Source organism: Microcebus murinus, chromosome 22 (assembly GCF_040939455.1).
Source record: "Microcebus murinus isolate Inina chromosome 22, M.murinus_Inina_mat1.0, whole genome shotgun sequence".
Lineage (NCBI taxonomy): Eukaryota > Metazoa > Chordata > Mammalia > Primates > Cheirogaleidae > Microcebus > Microcebus murinus.
Genome location: NC_134125.1, coordinates 7,629,458 through 7,644,499, shown reverse-complemented (window position 1 = coordinate 7,644,499; position 15,042 = coordinate 7,629,458). Strand labels below are relative to the sequence as shown.

The 15,042-nt window shown below is 48.0% G+C and overlaps 1 protein-coding gene across 3 annotated transcripts in view; it reads right to left on the bottom strand.

Moving 5' to 3' along the window:
- Positions 1 to 15,042, bottom strand: part of CUX2 (cut like homeobox 2) — a 238,487-nt gene that overhangs the window by 82,371 nt on the left and 141,074 nt on the right. For 2 of the 3 annotated variants that reach the window (XM_020283091.2, XM_020283093.2), the window contains exons 2-3: positions 9,964 to 10,074; positions 6,275 to 6,322 (exon numbers count right to left, since the gene is read on the bottom strand). In XM_020283091.2, the coding sequence (XP_020138680.2) occupies positions 6,275 to 6,322; positions 9,964 to 10,074 (159 nt within the window). The remainder of the gene's footprint in view (positions 1 to 6,274; positions 6,323 to 9,963; positions 10,075 to 15,042) is intronic. The other variant, XM_020283094.2, reaches the window with a different exon arrangement.

Below are 15,042 nucleotides of genomic sequence, written 5' to 3'. Positions count from 1 at the left end.
CACAGATTGACCCACTGCGGGTCTTGCTCTAGGTTAGGACCCCCCTTCCCTACCCACGACTGTCTGAGGGAAAAGCAGGAAGCCCTTGGTGTTTCAGAAAACATCTGGGCCTGGGGCGGGGCTGTGAGGGGTAGTCTCTCCTCTCAGACATCTTGGAAGGGCCACGGCCCGGCCCGTGCTATCCGATTACCAGCCAAAGGGAGCCTATCATGAATAAAACCTGACTCAGAGCTGGTCCCTCCCATGCTCTAAAGCTTCCCATGGCTCTCACCTTGTTTAGGGTCACAGTCAAGGTCCTTATAGTAGCCCCAAGCCCCCAGTGCCCATTACCTTTAGACAGACGCATAAAGAAAAATGCTCTGTGCCACACTGGATAGATGCACAGGCTTCGAGAGTGAATGAAGGGGCTCCACACCGGATGGGGGCTGGGGTGGTCATGGAGGGCTTTCTTGCTCTCCTAGGGTCTCACATTCAAAAGGAGTTAATCAGGCAAAGAGATGGCACAGGGAAGAGCAATCCAGACAGAGGGCACAGCAAGCGTCAATACCTGGAGGGAGGGTGGGACTGAGCAGGGCCAGTCTGCTGGCTAGGGGGAGGGGCAGGCAGGGCCAAATGGGGGAGGGGCAGGCAGGGCCAAATGGGGGAGGGGCAGGCAGGGCCAAATGGGGGAGGGGCAGGCAGGGCCAAATGGCAGAGGGGCCAGTTGGCCTCCACTTCCACCTTTAGAACTTTCTCCATTCCCCAGCCCCTCCACCCTCCCAGGCCTATATTCTCACGCACCTTGGTTCTCCCTCTGCCTCAGGTACAGACGTAGGCACTAGATGGCACAGTCATCGCCTTTCTGAGCCTCAGTTTCCTCACTGGGGATAATCATAATCACTGGAAGTGTGTAGCACATGGTAGGCGTGCAACGAAAGTCACCTCAGGAGGCTGCTCTTACCAAGGAGGGGCTGCCGTCAGTGCCAGGCACAGCTGTTTGTTAAATGACAATAGTGGGTGACTCCAGGTCGGGAGGTAGCACTGTGGCACCCTGGTCTTTGCTCTCTTCCCTGTCACGCACTGGTCTGGCCCAGGTCTCATCAACTGCCAGGTTCCCGGCAGGTGGGCGTGGGCAAAGAAGGGACTCCCTGATCGCTGCCCACCCGAAAGTGAGGGGCTGCAGGGCAGGCCGTGCGGCAGCCTTGGCCAGGTGAGCTGTGAACGGAGTAGACCACAGCACCTCTGAGCAGGGGACACCTGACACCCGCACGGATCTGGCCGGCAGATCTCACCACCCACTTTACAGATGGCATGGTCAAGGGTCACTGATTCTACTGGGGTTTTCCATATCTGTTTGTTGACTGAGTTGTTCACTCATCCAACAAACATCCCCCGAGGCTGGGAGCTGTCGAGTTGGGCACTGGGCCCCACTCTGCCACCAACCTGCTCATGGGGGAGGCAGCAAGACCCCTCTTCTTGCTTCCTGGGAATTCCTACCCCAGTGTTTCCTCTCTGCTCCTCAACAAACACAACTTCCACTGGGTCTGTGCTCTATCGGGTTGTCTCTGAGAGGTACCCCGATCCCATCAGGACAAATCCAAAGGAGAGGGGACAGAGCCTGAGAACTGCTGACACTCTTCACCCGGGTCCTTGGGCAGCAGCCAGGGCACCTGGAGGGCAATGCCAGGCCTGATGCTGAGGCACCGTGTGCGTTCCACATGCTCTGGCTTCTGCCGCAGGGTGGGGATGGCTCCCCTAGGAGCACCTGTCACTGTCCCTCTGGAATTAGGAAAGAAGGCTGTACTTTGCATAGACGAAGAGGCCTAAGAACTTGGTGCTGGGAAAACATTTTTCACAAGGCTAAAATTTGCCAAAAAATCTGAGGGAGAGGGGCAGGGGTAGAGAAGCAAAGGGAAGAACAACAGAAGAAGAGAGGAGGGAGGGAGAAGACAGCAGAGAAGTGGGGAGGAGAAGGAAGGAGAGTTGGCACGCTATAAACCTGGGGGATCTGGCCATCCACTGATGTGCCACCAACCACCCCAAAGTGTAGTGGCTCAAAACAACTTCTTAGTATCTCCCGCAGTTCTTTGGGTTGACTGGGCTCAGCTGGGTGGTTCTCTCTTGTTGCTCAGGCAGTCAGTCGGATGGCAGCTGGGGCTATAGTCATCTGACAGCTCGAGTGGGTTGGATGTCCCAATGTGGCCCCATGACTTGAGTCTGGTGCCTCGGTGCTCCTGGCCCCTCTCCTCCACATGATGTCTCATCCCACAAGGCCTCTCCTTGTGGGCTTCTCACAGCACGGTGGTCTCAGGGTGGTCACACTTCTCATATGAAGGATGAGTTTGAAGAGGCAAGAAGTGAAGCCACCAGGCAGACTAAGGCTATGCTTGATCGTGGCACAATGTCACTTCTGCTATGTTTTACTGGTCAAAGAAGGTGGAGGGCAGAGGGAGAAGGTTCTAGGCCCCACGCAGCTATACACACACACCATGTTGAGAACATGTAACTAACCAGCCACTTGACACACAGAATCTCACTGAATCTCATGCAATCCTATGAGATGTCCCTATTTACAGATGAGAAAACAGTGGCTCAAAGACAGGAAGTCACTTGCCAAGGTCACATAAGCTTGTCAGTGTTATGGTGGGACCCAGACCACGCATGTCTGGCCCACCACATGCTCCTGTTTCCCCTGGGGGGTCAAAGCTCATGTCAGCCCTCTTGGTTGCTCAAATACTGTATTTCACTCAGGCCCAGGCGAACATCTCTGTTCCAATGCAACCAAAAGGGTTTTCCACCATGTAGGCCACACCCTCTTCGTGGGGGAAGGAGGAGGAAGCAGAGAAAAAGGAATTCTCCCAGCAGCGGCTCTGTGGTCCTCCTAGCTAGCTGGACTGGTGCACACACTCTTTAGAAAAGTTTCACCTCTGATTTAGCATAACAAAACTTTTAATTTAGATGTTTTCATGTCTCTCTCCAAGTAAAAATAAGTTTAAAATAATGACTGTAATAAATGAAGGTAATTAATTGTAGTTTGTTCCTTTACTGTCTAGTCAGCTTAATTTTACCTTTTCAACTAATAATGAGAAAATAATTTTTGTGCTCGGAGGGTTAATGATATGTAACTGCGAGAACTGCTAATTGCATGTTGCAATCCATCCATCAACAACCCCATCTGTGCGACTTGATTATGTTTGCTAAATTATTGCTTTGAATTATCTTTCATAAAGCAACTTTTGTAATTAGCGGGGCTTTCGTCTTGCTCTTTTCTCTGTGCGCAAGGATATTCAAACTTTGGCCATTTCAAGCTGTCTCCATTAAGCCACCTTCTCCGGCTGTCTTTGTTTCCCTGAGCAGGGGAAATCAAAACTGTCCTTTAAGCAATCAAGGCAGAGAGAGGAGCTTCCTTGATTCACAGCAGGGCAAAATCACTTCCTCTCTGCCCCCTCCCACTGGTGCATACATACACACAAGGAAAAAAATACCCACATATATACGATACAAAAAGATAAAAAACACCCAGCTTCTGTATATACCAGAGCTGGTGAAGTGAAATTCAGAAATAAACTTGAACACGGTATATTTCGAGGAGAGGCCTGCATCGGGGAAGAAGGAACGACGGGTGTGATATTCAGCCCTGGTGTTTTATGGGCTAGTTTATGTGACTTGGGACGGTGCTGGCCCCAGGGAATACTTCCAGGAGGTGATTAATGCCCACTTGGGAATCCACAGCTCCAGCCTGGAGCCTGGCGGGTTGTGAGAGAGAAGCAGCATAAAGGATGAGCCCTCATTAAAAAAATTAAAATGAAAATCAAATTTGGATTATAAACGGCCTGTGCATGTGCAGCTTGTTCTGGATGACGAAGATGCTTTTTATTAACACCTTCCTTCGGCGGTGTCGCTCCCCCGAGGCGCAGGAAGGGACACGGCAGCCACAGGGCGCAGTCAATGGATCATGAGGAAAGCAGGGGGTTCGGGGATAAAATTCCAGACACATGTAGTCTTTTTGGTACATTACAAGGAGGATGGAAAGCCCTCTTAAGAAAATTAACAAAGTTTCCTAAAGATCCCCAGGTTTAAAACAGTGTCTATTCAACATGCAACATGGGTTTTTGAAATGAGAATTCAGCTTTGTCTTTTCTTTCAGCCCCACTAAGACTCCCTCTGCCCCAGTACTTATTGAGCACCAACTGTGCACCAGACACAGTGACTGGCTCCAAGCTGCTTAGTTCTTTGAATCCTTACTGTTAGCCTCCTCTGCCAGAGGAAAGCTGAAGTTCAGAGAGAGGTTAAGGAACATCCCCGAGGCCACACAGCTGTTCAGGAGCAGGGCTGAGATTCCAGCCAGGCCTGCCTGAGTCCCACGTGCACAAGCTTTCCACCAGGCTGCACTCAGGCTTCTCCTGATCGTCAGCCGAACCTAACCTTTAACTTTCTCTGACTGAAAAGACAACGTAACTTCATGTCTGCTTCTTACAGGGAAAGAAAGCTCCTTTCTAAAAAGCCTTGAACATCTAGTTAAGAAAAAGGCAGATTCCAGCCCAGCTATAGTAGAGGCCAAATAAACCTGTATTGGAGGTCACTGACAATAAGAACAAAATAAATACCCAAGGCTTCTAATACACAAGCGGTGTTCTAAGCACTTTATCAGTGTGAATTTTGTTCTTCCTCAATCATACCCTGTGAAGTAGGTATAAATACTATCCCATTTTACAAGCGAGGAAACAGAGGCACAGAGAGGTTAAGTAACTCGCCTATGGTCACACAGCCAGTAAATGGCAGGGGTGGGATTCAAACCCAGGCTGGTCCCAGCATCTGTGCTCTTCATTCCCTAGCAAGCTCTGTGTGTGCCAATTGTTACATTAAACCCTTTTCTTGCATTCTATCTCGGTTAATCCTCAAAACAACACAAAGCGATCTGCAATTTCTTTATTCCCATTTAACAGATAGGGAAAATCGAGGCTCTAAGAGGCCAAGAAAAGCTCTGTTCACACCGACCCTAGCCAGGGAATGGCTGAGAATGTAACGCTCTCTACAGAACAGCTCAGTGCCTGTCTGTGGGCTGGCTGGAGCGATCAGCTGCTGGAGAGAGCATGTGCTGAGCACCTCCCGTGGGACCAGGAGTCAGCAGATGGGAACCTTTTTTTTAAAAAAAACAAAAAAAAAACAAAAACACAAAGCCATGAAAACATATCCCCAACATTATTGGTCTTCTTTTTGGTTTATTTTTTCTTGCCAGCCCAGGCAACTCACAACCAAATGAATCAATACTGGATGGCCCTATAAATAAATAAGCATGTCAGTCAGCTCAGTAATAAAATAAAGGCATGAAAAATATGGAAATCAGCGACATTTGTGTAAATCCACTTATCGTTTACTTTAATATAGCCTTATGCACTTATGCGGTTCCAAAGAGACAGATTTAAAGTAATGTGGCACTTGGTGGACGACAGACTTAAAGCGCCCCTCCTCCCCTTCCCCGTGAGCTCTGAGGAGGGCGAGTCCTTCTGGGAACCCGCCTGAGCCCAGGGAAGCCCGAGAAGAGCCCCCTCGAGATGGAACATTCAAGAAATGGCCTCTACTCCCACTCCTCTGACCCCTGTGATTCCAGTCACCTCCTAGCCTGTGCCAGCCAGGTAAACGGACATTGTCCCAATCCTGGTTACAAAGTCAAGAAAAGAGAAACAGGGGAGGTTCTACCTCATCACAGGGCTCCAGAAAGGCAAGAGAAATGATTTGCCGAGGACAGCTCGGCTGCTGCCAAAGAAACCAGGGCCCAGTGGGTTGGCAGGAAAGCACGTGGACAGTGTGCATTTTGTACTCAAAGGGCGGGCTGGGGCAAAGATTTCTGATCAGGCTGGTAACTGCCAGGACTTATCTGCAAGGCTGCCTTAGAGGAGCAGAGCAGAGCAGAGCAGAGCAGAGCAGAACGCCAAGGGAGGACAAAGGTCGCCTGGAACAAACCTGTGATTTTACAAATGGAAAATCAAGTCTCGAAGGTGAGGTGGGTTTGTTCAAGGTAACAGACGTTAGATATAGCAGAGCTGGTATGAGGTTGGGCAAAGTTGAGGGAGAGAGAGATATCTTGGGATCCGACCCTGGAATTCCACGTAACGCAAGAAAGAACCCATCCTCATCACTACACCACAGGAGTGGGACGCCAAAGGGAAGGGCAGTTGGGGCAGGGTAGCTTCTCCAATGCTTCCGGAGGCTGCTGGTTCCTCTGGCAATGCTAGGTGGGGTGGGAGGGGGAGCCAGGGTCCTTTTCTGACATGCTGTGGGCCTTGGGTCTTACCTCGGCTTGGAAGCTTTTTAATACAGGAGCCACCATCTCTCTGATTTCCTGAAAAAGAGACCAGCGAAGAGTTCACCATGGTGCCAGGTGGGACACCCCCATGGCCCCTGCTTGCAGCTCACTGCTGTCCTGGCTCAGCGTTTCTAAGCATGTCCCATGGGACCTGCACTCTGTGGACTTTTACAAGGGACACACACACCGGGGTGCCAAGCCAAATCAGACTGGGAAACATCAAGTCCAAGAGGTTTTTCTTCCTGCAGGACTTTTCAGGACCTTTAATGCACGCTGGGAATTTTTGCAAGAGGGAGAGAGGAAGCAGTGGCGTGATCTTTTATACAAAGTATATTATGAGTGGTCCTTCATAGGACATTCTTTGGAATGGGGGCTAGAGGGGTGGCCCTGACTCTTCACACTTAACTCTAAGTCATCAATGTCCCTTCATGAAAACCCTCTGTCCTTCAAGGTTGCCTGGGCTCTGGGCTGCCTTCTTTGGGTGGCACCTTTGGGTTCCTCCTTTGGGTGGCCTCTGCTACGCCACCCTGTGCCACCACACCAGCAAAGACTGCATTTTGCATTTTAGCAATGCCACTTGTGTACCTGACTCTCCTTGCTCACAGAATGTGCCATTTCTGGGAACTTGGCTGCCCTCCCCTTCAGCGCCCACCTCAGAAGAAGGGCCCTACAAGCGTCTGATTAACTCCATGGATGTGGGCTGCCTTCAGAAGGGAGGTTTGTCCTGGTCCCCACAAGCCTCCTAAGCCCCATGGGCTCTCCTGGCAAACTCCTATGAGTTCCTCTCTCTGGCATGCAAGAGGGAAGCCTTTTGGTTTTATTTCATTTTTTTGAGACAGTCTCGATCCGTCACCCAGGTTGGAATGCAGTGGTGTCATCATAGTTCACTGCAACCTCAAACTCCTGGGCTCAGGTGATCCTCCAGCCTTGGCCTCCCTAAGCATTAGGATTACAGGTGTGAGCCACTGCACCTGGCTGGGAAGCCTTTTAGAGCCATGTGCCCAAGATTCCAACCCTAATTCTCCAATTTCCTCTAAGATCCACTGGTAACTCCCCAACCACAACCAGCCACATCCACAAGAAACCCCGAAGCGAGGGGAGCTGAGGGAGCAACCAAGAGGAGCAGGAAAGGAAGAGAAGGGCTGGGGGCCACACAACGTTCACGTAAAGAGGAAACCCCCTTTTTATGAAAATAAGGCTTTGTTGCTTCTGCCCCTGGAAAAAGTCCCTTTTCTGGGCCCTGTGCATCTCTACTCACTGGGGATCTTCAGGAGGGACACAGGCGGTACACATAGACCTAGTGAACTTGATCACAAAGAGCCATAGGCACACGGCTGAGCAGTGGAAAAGGAAACAGGAGAATCTAGGTCACGGGTTGTGAACTGCAATGCTCGCCACGCCAGGCAGGAGTGGACAGGAGGGAGGCGGGCTGGGAGACACAAGCCCCCTTGAAGGAGCTGTATGTTCTGCTCTAGCTGATGCCTGAGCATGGGCAGTGTGCCCCTCTGGGTTGCAAGATCTACCAAATAGTCTCAAAAGATACTAGAAATCCACATTTCAGGTAAAATCTTCTGTAATGCTAAATGTTGGCACTTTACTGTAAACTTTGAAAGACTTTACAGACCAAATAACAAATCTGTCAGTAAGAGTCCAGGTTCAGGAGATGTTGGACAGGATGGGACCTTAGAAACCATCTACACCGTCCCCTGAGTTCACAGAAGGGAAAACTGAGGCCCCAAGAGGGGCTGGACTGCTCAAGGTCACACAGCAAGCAAGTGGCACAGCTAGAATTTGAACCCAGGTCACCAGACTCCCCAAACAGGCTCTTTTCATAAACCCACACTCAAGTAAGCTTAGGGGATTCAAATTTGAGTGCCACTGGCAGGGTAAAGGTTTTTTGGGGGCTTCAAGCTAATGCCAACTCTTTCTAGAAGCCCACCGCCCAGATGCCTACATTGCTGGGGGGCGCTGAGCAAAGGCACCAGCCAGAGAATGCTCTTAAATAAAGCCTTGGCGTGACTCTATCAGGAGAGACTAGTTCCAAAAATGAGAATTTTCAGAGGCACAACTATAATAGGAATGGAAACTTATTCCTTCTAATTACATAATTGCATAATTATGCAGTATTAAAATTATGTAAGCTGAACTCCGAGGCTTAAAACCTGGCCTGGATTTCCCTCATCACCTAGGGGTTCCCGCGTGGCCTGGGGAGGAAGCTCACTGGGCTGGGGGAGGGAGGACGAGATGGAGAGTCCAAGCTGACCAGAGAGGGGGCACGTGGGGCCATGAGGACCCAGGGCAGATCCACCTCTGCTTCCTGGGGAACAGAGAGTCAGAGGTGCCCTCATTCTGGGGAGAAAAATCAGTTTAGAGACCAAGCCATGCTCTGTTCTAAAGGGAAAGGAGGAGTCCTCAGCACAACCTATGGCTTCTTAGCTCTTGAAGTTCACACCAAAGACCTGGCTTGCCCTTCCTGAAGCCACAACATGGGAGACACTCCCCCATCTGAGATGCAAGCCTCTTTTCCATGCACACGCTGAGCCCTCAAACCTGAGCTTCCTTCTAGACTTGCTCCATGGACAAATTCTAGCTAGATCCTAGTCCCCTCTCTTGCCTTCAAGAATCAGAGATATTCATGACTTGTATGAGAAGGGTTTTTCAGCTAAGAAACTGAGGCTGACTCGAAGGTGCAACTCGTCTGTGCTCACCCCTCCACCATGAGAGCCCTGGTGATTCGGACAGGCAGAGTGTAGCTGTTGGAACCAACATCTCCTGTCTGAATGTCAAACCCTGCCCCACTCTCCTAACATCCAGCACACAGGAGCGGATAAGGACAGATGTTAACCTTCTGCCGGCCAGTGAGAAACACAGTTCGCTTTGGGAGAGGTCTGGCCTTGGAGCCCTCTGATGTCTGTTTCCCACGATAGCTCTGATGTGCCACATCCCTGCCAACATTACATGGAGTCAGAGGGCTTTATTTCCCCTACTTGTGCTTATTCCCATCATTTCCCCCCCTTAATTCGAGAAGCAACAGGGGGGCCTGATAGAGAAGGGAAAGGAATTCACACACTGGCCCCCGTGCAGAACAGGAACATGTCTGTTCCTGCCTACTCCTCTGGGGGCCCCTGCGTTGCTGGGGCCTGGTCATTTTCTGGACCAGCCCAATGGCAGCCAGGAAAGACAAAGCTGGTTGCTGGAACTGCAAGGCAGGAGACAGAGGGAAGGATGAGGGGGGTATACAGGGCACGGACACAGGGCTCCAGAGATGGTGAGCGATGAAGACTGGAAGAGGGTGGCAGAGTATCTAGAGCAGCCCAGACACCAGTGGAAAAGCAGGATAAAATCAAGAACTCTAGACCAACTGTTTTTGCCACCAAGGCCAAGCACTTGACTTAGATATCAATGCGTGTACATAGGGCGGGGGGAAATGGACATGCCACAGTGCCCTCAAACACAATGACTTTAATGGAGAAGCGTTCTGCCCTTCCTTTAGTTGGCACCACTGAGCGCCACTATACCAGGAAACATCAAAAGGTTGGGGGCTGTAATTTTTCTTTGGGGCTAATTAGCTTCTTTTCTTGTTAGTCACTTATGTCTACAGTTTGCAAAATATAGCTTGAACAGAGAAAAATCTGCATTCCTACTGAGTTAATTCTATAACAGCAAATATACTGTACCTCAGGTACATTTTTCTTAAATTCCCGGCGGAGTTCAATTAAATGTTTATGAGAATGTTCACTCTCCTCCTGCCGCGCAGACAGCTCGGAAGCGACGGAATTAAGCTCCTTCTGGAACAATAAAAAAAAGAGAGAGAGAGAAAAGAAAAAGATTTTTTTCCTCTTTTTCCTTTTTAATCATCGTTCAAAACAGCATTCTGAACAAGTTTTCTTAACTTACAAAGCTGAGAAAAGACAGGATATTGACTCCTGGCACAAATGAATAATTTACAAAACTGGAGATACTACCAAAAAAAGTCCAGGACAGCTTTTTTGCTCATTGGAAGTCAGGCCAGATCAATACTTTCCTATACAAAGTTGGGTGGAGCTGGGTTTTTTTTTCATCTCTTCCCCACCCCCTGCCCCACCTCTTAAATTTCCAAAGGAGTGATGGCATAAGCTTGTCAGTAACTGTAGAAAACATCTCCAAACCGTGTCAAAATAGTAAAGTGCGGCATATTGTATGGGCATATTATAGCGTAAGAAAGTGCTGTCGACAGCTTTCATATATCAGAGGTGGGAACTGTTCCAACTATGACTTACTTACACTTAAAGGTTCATAAATACGCCTTTTAAGATATAGATGGCTTTTTAATTTCAGTAGATTTTGGAAAAATGAAGGTGCCAATAAGAAGCAAGCTGACCTTTTGTGTATCCTGCAGTAAATCATCTAAGGTTCACTTCAAGTATAAGAAATACTTCATTGAAGACTCCAGGATTCAGAAGAAATGGATTGGAAGGCGCGCTCTGCCTGCTTGTGTGCAAGGAAGGCGGCAGACCAGGTTTTTATAGGACGTACCAGCGAGGGAGAAAAGAGAGAGGGAAGGAAGGGGGGATGCGCCGGCTCACACACACATAACAGACAATGTCTGCTGGTCGTACATACATAGTCGATCACCTCTCTCCAAGCTTTCTTCACTTTAACGGTGGCAGTTTCACACAGAGAGTACAATTTACCATGAGTTGTCATAGATTTCATTTGCATAATTCAAGAAATGCTCTGTTTATGTGGTCTGCTGCTTTCATGCACCATCTCGAGATGGGCTTTTTTTCTGGACCATAACTCGAGGAGCATTTCTGTATATATCACCCGATTATATTTGCAGCAATCAAGCCCCATAATTTCCTAAATCTGGTGATGCAATAAATTTCTGCAATCAGATTTATTAAAAACACACACGCAGATGCGGGAGTGTATTTCTAGGGTGAACTCTTTAATCTAACATATGTATGCTGAGGCCCAGCACTGCGCTGAAAGACCCCATTTGTCATCGCTAATACACATTCATCTTGCACACACAATGAAACACTTTTACCATTAGATAATGAAATAAAAGTACTATTAACCCGCTGCAAATCCTTTTCCCTCTAAGAGACGAAATGCATGGTAATTGTCTTATATCACATCTGAGAGTCGGTAAATCTGCTCAATAGCAGTTCACCATGGCACCATAAACCTGGGACCTCAAACCTGGGCCCTTTTGGAGAAATCCAGGAAAGAATTTCTATTTCTGGAGAAATGTCTAACCTCTCTGGAGAATCATGAGACTAGAAGGGAGAAGGTAAAGGCATCAAAGTAGCTAATTCAAACAGAGGCAAGAGAGCCGGTGCTCTCCAGGGTGCTGAAATCAGTTCTTGCCACAGCACAGGGGTACTTCCACTCAGAGGATTGGGGGGCTTCTAGACTAAAAGTCCCATGGAATTTTGAGCCAGGTGAGGCATTGATGCCTTGTTAGGCATCACGAGGAAAAAAAAGAGGAGACTTTGGTTTATTATTATTTAAAACTAATTGCAGTTTCCAATAAAGAAACCACAATTGACCATAACCAAAATAGTGAGCTACGACTAGAGAGAGATCAGTGTTTGCAGAAATAGACAAAGGTAGACAAAACCTAGCCAGTTGGTGCAGCCAGGTGGACAGAATCTCACTTGGCAGGAGACAGAGAGACGGGAGTGCCATGGTCAATTTGAGTTGTAGTGGAGTGCTCACAGTTTTTCTTAGTTTTTTTCATCTCTCTTGAAGACAAAGATGTGATTTTTACATTGCTGTAGGACAAACAGAACTGGGACTTGGGGAGTCATTCAGTTTTGGATTATCATGTATTAGGTGCTATGTTCTTATCTTGGGGACACTATCTCCCCATACCACTGCAACCAATATATCTCGTGGGGGCTGGACTTTGACTCCTCATTAAAAACATTCAACCCAGGTTCTGAAAGGAAACCGCAGAGCAGGGTAAGCCCAACTGCCTGTTGTACTGTACCAGACAATCATGCTCGGCTCCCTCCACCCGCACCATGCGCGCTGCTTGTAGGGGCAAATCACTCTCAGATGTGATATAGGACAATTACCATGCATTTCGTCTCTTAGAGGAAAAAGGATGTCTGCTGTGTCTACGCTGCAGTGAGGCCAGAGCCAGGCAAGGCAGGGGGACGTGAGTGTGCCCCCAGCCCCGGGCCCACTGCCAGCCCAGCCTTTCCTGCTTAGCCGTTGAGGAGCTGATGATGTCATTGATATCCATGTTCTTCTCAACTTTGCCTAAATCTATGCTCATCATTCAACCCTAAATTCTTGCCACGTTTCTATGGTAAACACACTAACACCAATAATAATACTAGTAAATAATAGGCCGGGCATGGTGGCTCACGCCTGTAATCCTAGCACTCTGGGAGGCTGAGGCGGGCAGATTGCTCGAGGTCAGGAGTTCGAGCTCGAGGTCAGGAAACCAGCCTGAGCAAGAGCAAGACCCCGTCTCTACTATCAACAGAAAGAAATTAATTTGCCAATTAATATATATATAGAAAAAAATAGCCGGGCATGGTAGCGCGTGCCTGTAGTCCCAGCTATTTGGGAGGCTGAGGCAGCAGGATTGCTTGAGCCCAGGAGTTTGAGGTTGCTGTGAGCTAGGCTGACGCCACGACACTCTCTCTAGCCTGGGCAACAAAGTGAGACTTTGTCTCAAAAAAAAAATACTGGTAAATAATAATAATCATAGCTACCATTTACGGAGTGCTTGCATGTGCCACGCACCAGGCTAAACTAAGCTCCTAACATATATCACCTCATGGAACAAACACATTAATGTGTCTGTAAGGTGATTCAAGCAGGGACTCAGAAATAAATTATAGTCAATTCGAATAATTGAGGTGTGGATTATCTCCTTGGTGGATTATAAAGGCAAATTTTTAATGCCCTCCTCTTCAGCAGGGTTCTGCTCCACTTCTTCATTAGCTGGGGGGTGTTTAGGGAGCTGGTTTTAAATGATATAAATGTGTAAAGCATCAAGCACAGTACCAAGTGTTCAATAAACATGGGCTAATATTAATCTTATATTCAGATAAACAGAGAGCTCAGAAAACACCCCACTGGATCAATGATTCCAAGAATTCTGGATTTCACAAGTCAGTAAAAATTTTACTTAAAAAAAGACAGATGATTGTCAAATGTTACTGTATCAAGCAAAGACAGTAAAAACCACTCCCTCCCGCCCTAAAAGAAAGTATATTTGATCATTAACAAAGCAAGAGGGTCAATGATCACATCAAGGGTCTTTTAAAATAAACACATCTAAAATTAAAAAGCTCATGGCACTGTATTTTGAAGGAACAGCAAAAAAATACTGTCATAAACATAAACAATCATGGGACTGAGTCGATTTAGAAACTTGTGTCCAAACCACCACACATGCAGCTCGCAGGGCCTCTCCTTTGATAATCAAGCAGAACTCGGCATCCTCTTCCACCTGGCCCTGTGGCCCCCGGCCCTGGGGGAGTCGTGATTAACACAGCCCCAGACTTTGGGCCAGGCCCAGGCAGGGTGGAGACTCATCTGATTAACCGGCCATCAGCAGCAGACAGACAGCCCGGAGCCCGGCGCAGACCATTCAAATAATGATCATCATAAACAGCCCATTTGCAACTAAAAAGAAATAATTTTAATGAGCTTGAAGCAGATGATAGATGCAGCTGAGGCTCGGGCCAATGTGCAGGGAGAAAGGAAGCTGGGGCTGAGCTGCACGCAAGCCCAGGCGCTGCAGGAAGCAGCCAGGGCTCGGGGGAAGGAAGAGGCTTCTTCTGATGGCATCTGCAGGCCTCCCCGGAAGTGCCCACCATCCTGCGAGTGGCCCTAGCTCCAAGAGGGTCTGCCATCACTGTGCTGGCCAATCCTGGCACTTAGACTTCCAAGACATTCAGAACCTATGAGCCAGAAGGAATCCTCAAGGTCACCCAGGTCACTGCTGTCCAACTTTGACAAGTTCCTCTGCATGAATTCTGTCATACTGAAACTTAATTATTTATCTTCAAATTGACCCCCATTGTTTTATTTTTGATTGAGAGACGCATAGCTTTAAGTTTAATGTTAAGCTTAATGAATTTTTATACCCAAGTAACTGCTGCCCAGATCAAGATGTCAAATGTTCACACTCCAAGTGCCTGAGTGAGATCCCTTGTGTCCCCCCTCCTGGCCAGAACCCCCTAAAAGTAACCATTATTCTAGGCCTAGCATCACAGATAAAATTTGCCTGTTCTTGACCTTCATATAACGTCTCACCCCCTTTTTAACCTAAGTAAGTACATTTGAAAAGGACACTTTGTTTTTTGTCACTAGAGAATCAGGTACCATAAACAGACGGTAGCTATTAAAATTAAAGTACAATGGAAACAAAGCATGGCCGTCTGATTTGTTATAAAAGGCTAGCAAGTGCTGGAGGGATGTTAAAGAGAATGTAGTACCCAACAGAGACTTTCTGCGTGTTGGAATGAGAAGGGATAAAAGAGAACTGAGAAGGGACAATTGTTCCTCACGACCCGAGTCAATTCCTTCTAACACCAGATCTACTTACTGCTTTCAATCTCACATCCCATCAGTGACTATGTGCCCCACATTTTAGCAAACACTCACTGTACCTGATTCTCTATCCATTCATTCACTCATTGCTTTAAAAGATGGGTCTTGCTCTGTTGCCCAGGCTGGAGTGCAGTGGCACAATCCTAGCTCACTGTAACCTCAAATTTCTGGGCTCAAAAATCCTCCCACCT